This window comes from Cebus imitator, unplaced genomic scaffold (assembly GCF_001604975.1).
Source record: "Cebus imitator isolate Cc_AM_T3 unplaced genomic scaffold, Cebus_imitator-1.0 Scaffold18, whole genome shotgun sequence".
Taxonomy (NCBI): Eukaryota; Metazoa; Chordata; class Mammalia; order Primates; family Cebidae; genus Cebus; species Cebus imitator.
The window spans coordinates 8,028,775-8,033,472 of record NW_016107333.1 but is presented as its reverse complement, the minus strand read 5'-3'; the positions used below and the strand labels follow the sequence as shown (position 1 = coordinate 8,033,472).

Genomic DNA, 4,698 nt, shown 5'->3' with positions numbered 1-4,698 from the left:
ATCTTATTTTTCACATCTAGTTTTCTTCTTTTTTGTGAGATGGAGTCTCACTCTAGGCTGGAGTACAGTAGAGCGATCTCGGCTCACTGCAACCTCTGCCGCCTGGGTTCAAGTGATTCTCCTCCCTCAGCCTCCCAAGTAGCTGGGATTACAGGTGCCTGCCACTGCACCTGGCTAATTTTTGTGTTTTTAGTAGAGACGGGGCTTCACCATCTTGGCCAGGCTGGTCTTGAACTTCTGACCTTGTGATCTACCTGCCTTGGTCTCCCAAAGTGCTGGGATTACAGGCGTGAGCCACTACATCCTGCCTTTTTTTTTTTGAGACAGGATCTCACTCTGTTGCCCAGGCTGGAGTGCAGTGATGCGATCTCCACTCACTGCAACCTCCGCCTCCCAGGTTCAAATGATTCTCCTGCCTCAGTTTCCCAAGTAGCTGGGATTACAGACGCGCACCACCATGCCCCAATAATTTTTGTATTTTTGGTAGAGATCTAGTTTCACCATCTTGGCCAGGCTAGTCTTAAACTCCTGACCTCGTGATCCACCCACCTCGGTCTCCCAAAACGCTGGGATTACAGGCGTCAGCCACCATGCCCAGGCAGGTCTTTCTCCTTTTATCTTGTTCTGGGTCCTACCTGCCTCACTCCCCACCCTACCTCCTTGACCAGCCCTTAGGGTGGACAAGTGTTCCTCGTGTTCAGGGCTAGTGGAGGGGCCAGCAAGAGCGTCCTAAGCTTGGTGAACTCGCCCTGACTGGTGGCTTTGGGTTTTAGGACGCACACAGGCTGCAGTAAGGAGTTCAACCGGCCAGACAAGCTGAAGGCCCACATCCTCTCCCACTCTGGTAAGTGGCTCATGCCTGCCAGGAGGGTCTGGTTCAGCTCTAGTTCACTGGGGTAGACCCGCCAGGAGGAGAAAGAGCAGACATATCCCGTGAGGCTGGATTTCCCTGACTGGCACATTCAGTTATGTGGGCTATGAGCCAGGCCTGAGTTAGGGCCTTTAGGGTGAACAGAGATGAATCAGACATAGTCCCCCAGTCCAAGGAGGAAGCTGACCTGAGCAGAGATGACTCGGTCAGGACAGTGCCCAGTGTGATAGAGGTGTGGACCAGGTGTGGAGGGAATTAGCTGGGTCCAAGACATGGCCAGGAAGCTTCCTTGATAGGCAGGGTAGGGCAGGGGTCTCCAAGCCACTCCTCAGTTTCTCAGCAGCTCCTCAGAGCAGCCTGGCTGGCTTTCCACATGCCAGCCAAGGTCGAGAACAAGGTTCTTCAACCCTGGCACCATCGACATTTTGGGCCAGATAAATTTTTTTTTTTTTTTTTTTTTTTTTTTGAGACAGAGTCTTGCTTTATTGCCTGGGCTGGAGTGCAGTGGTGTGATCCTGGCTCACTGCAACCTCCCCCTCCCCAGTTCAAGTGATTCTCCTGCCTCAGCCTCCTGAGTAGCTGGGATTACAGGTGCCCACCACACCCAGCTAATTTTTGTATTTTAGTAGAAATGCGTTTTCACCGTGTTGGTCAGGCTGGTCTAGAACTCCTGACCTCAAGTGATCTGCCCACCTCAGCCTCCCAAAGTGCTGAGATTACAGGCATATGCCACCACGCCCCGCCTGGGTCAGATTATTCTGTTTTGGGGCTGTCCTGTGCCCTGCAGAATGTTTAGCAGCATCCTCGGCCTCTACCCACTGGGTGACAGTGGCATTCCCCCACAGTTGTGACAACCAAAAATGTCTCTAGGCATTGCTGAGTCCCATAGGGGGTAAAGTCTCCCCTGTTTGAGGAGGTTTACAGAAAGGGGTCAGTGGCCAAAAAAAGTTTGAAAACTGGGAGAGTAGGTCAAGGACTTGGACACACAGGGCTGGGTTTGAGTCTTGGCGCTGCTGCTTTCCTGCTGGGTAGCCTCAGGCAAGTCACTGCCCCTCTCTGAGCCTCCATCCCAGCAAGGTTGAGGGGGCCAAAGGCATGTGTGAAAGGTGCCCGGCCCAGGGGGAGTGTGGGCTAGAGTTGACTTCATGGTGGACATGGAGGCACCAGTGATTTTTGAGAACCAACCATATGTCAGGCAGAAGGAATCAGACAGGCAGAATGCCACCCTGCCCTCCTGGGGTGCCTAACATTTAGAGGAAGAGACAGAAAATAACCATTGAACAAATAAACACATAATAGCGAAGTATGCTGAGGGCCAAGATGGAAATAAACAGGGTGCGTGTATCAGGGAGGCCCCCCTTAGGAGGTGCATGATGGCTGAGTCCTGAGGGATGAAAAGGGCCAAGAAATAGCTTCCCAGAGTGAAGGAGCATCAAGTACTAGCCTTGAGGCAGGGACAAGGAAAGATGGGTGGGAGGCCTGGAGCGTAGGGAGGAGAGGGAGAGGGGAAGGGGAAGGAACTGAGGGCTGAAGGGGAGGATCAGACAGCCCCAGTGACCATGAGAGGTTGGGAACGGGGTATGTCGTGATCGTGTGTGTGTTTTGCAGACATCTCCAGCTGCCCTGTGGGGGATGGTCTGGGGGGCTGGGTGATGGGGGCAGAGCAGAGCAGAGATTGCTGCCCTGGTCACCCAGGTGAGAGAGGACCTGGCAGAGCGAGCCAAGGTGCCAGGAGTGAGCGGCTGCTCCAGGCAGAGGGGACCCGCAGGTGCACAGCCGCATAGGCAGGAGCCAGCGGGCGCCTCTGAGGACAGCGGGTGTGGCTGGCACAGAGAGCGGCTGGGAGAAGGCAGATGACGAGGGTGGAGAGAGCTGGGTCCAGATCATACAGGCACTTGTGGGGCAGGAGCCTGGATTTGATTCCCAGTGCAGGGCACCATTGCGGGGTGAAGGTCTGGATGCTTCTCACTGACATTCCCTCACCCCCCAGGCATGAAGCTCCATAAATGCGCCCTGTGCAGCAAGTCCTTCAGCCGCCGCGCCCACCTCGCCGAGCACCAGCGTGCCCACACGGGTAACTACAAGTTCCGCTGTGCTGGCTGCGCCAAGGGCTTTTCCCGCCCCAAACACCTCAAAGATCACCGCTGTCGTCTTGGCCCCCAAAAGGACAAGGACCTGCAGACCCGGCGTCCCCCTCAGAGGAGGGCAGCCCCCCGCAGTGGCGGCACTGGTGGGCGTAAGGTGGTGACCCCCTTGCCTGACCCGCTGGGGCTGGAAGAGCTGAAGGACACAGGGGCTGGGCTGGTGCCCGAGGCTGTCCCTGGCAAACCGCCCTTTGCAGAGCCGGACGCGGTGCTGTCCATTGTTGTGGGTGGTGCAGTGGGCGCGGAGCCAGAGCTGGTGGTACCTGGGCACGCTGAGGGGCTGGGCTCCAACCTGGCTCTGGCGGAGCTACAGGCTGGGGCCGAGGGCCCCTGTGCCATGCTCGCTGTGCCTGTCTACATCCAGGCCTCGGAGTGATGGAGTTGCGGTGTCTGTTTCCTGGGCAGGCCTGTTGCTCATATTTGGGTCCGGGCAGACTGGAGATCCTTCCCAGCGGAAGCGAGCCATCAAGACATTGGCAGAAATCCTGCTGAATGTCATTCATAAATCTTGGCCTGTGGCCGCCTTCCTGTGTCCTTTCTCCTGCTACAAAGCCCTGGAATATTCGGGGTTGTGGGCAGGGCTGCCCGTGTGGACAGGGCTGCCCACGGCAGAACCATGGCAGGAGAGAGATGGCTGGAGCCTGAGCAGACTGGGGTCCAGTTGTCAGGCTGGTGATTGGGCCCCCTAGGAGAGAAGACAGGGCGGTCCTGCCCACCCTGCCTCCAGGCTGCTTCCTGGTGGCCTCTAGCCCGCTGCTCTTCAGGACGCCTGCCATGGACAGAGTTTATCTATTGGACCTTTTCACAGACGATTCCCCACAGAATCCTCAGACAGCTCTGTGATGTAGGCTTTTAGGAGGCACTCAAGTATCATGGCTAGACTGCAGCTATGAGACAGATCTGGCTTCAAATCCAAAAGTTGCCACGCACTTGCTGTGTGACCTTGGGCAAGTCACTTCACCTGTCTGAGCCCCATGTTCCTCATCTGTACAATGGGGCTTACGATGCTACTACCTCATAGGGTTGTCCTGGGGATCCAGTATGATGAAATGCGCCAGGGGCACAGTATGGCGCCTGGCATGCAGAAAGTGCTCAATACAGTAAATGTTTTTATCATAACGTGTCCAGGTGGCTTGGGCCAAGCTGTGGCAGTTTCCTTCTTTGCCCCTAGGTGGCAGCACTCTCCTCTGAAGCTTGTGGTGGCAGAGGGGTCCCTGGCGGTCACAAGGGGGAGCCCTGGAGAGATGATAAGGGAAGCAAGGCCGCCATGGCAGTTTATGCCTGTTATCCCAGCCCTTTGGAAGGCCGAGGCAGATGGATCACCTGAGGTCAGGAGTTCAAGACCAGCCTGGCCAACATGGTGAAATCCCATCTCGACTAAAAATACAAAGATTAGCCAGGTGTGGTGGCATGCACCTGTAATCCCAGCTACTTGGGAGGCTGAGGCAGGCGAATCACTTGAACCTAGGAGGCAGAGGTTGCAGTGAGCTGAGATTGTGCCACTGCGTTCCAGCCTGTGAGATCCTGGTCTAAAAAAAAAAAAATAGCTGGACATGGTGGCGGGTGCAGGAGGCTGACATGGGAGGATTACTTGAGCCCAGGAAGTCGAGGCTACTGTGAGCTGAGACTGCACCGCTGCACTCCAGCCTGGGCAACTGAGCAAGACCCTGTCTCAAAGATTAA

At 55.9% G+C, this 4,698-nt stretch overlaps 1 protein-coding gene across 1 annotated transcript in view; it reads left to right on the top strand.

Annotated features, from left to right (window-relative positions):
• Positions 1-4,139, top strand: part of ZNF341 (zinc finger protein 341) — a 58,260-nt gene extending 54,121 nt beyond the window's left edge. Inside the window, exons 14-15 of the mRNA XM_037734439.1 lie at positions 774-844; positions 2,862-4,139. Coding sequence (XP_037590367.1) covers positions 774-844; positions 2,862-3,391 — 601 coding nt within the window. The 3' untranslated portion in view covers positions 3,392-4,139. The remainder of the gene's footprint in view (positions 1-773; positions 845-2,861) is intronic.
• Positions 4,140-4,698: the final 559 nt, after the last annotated feature.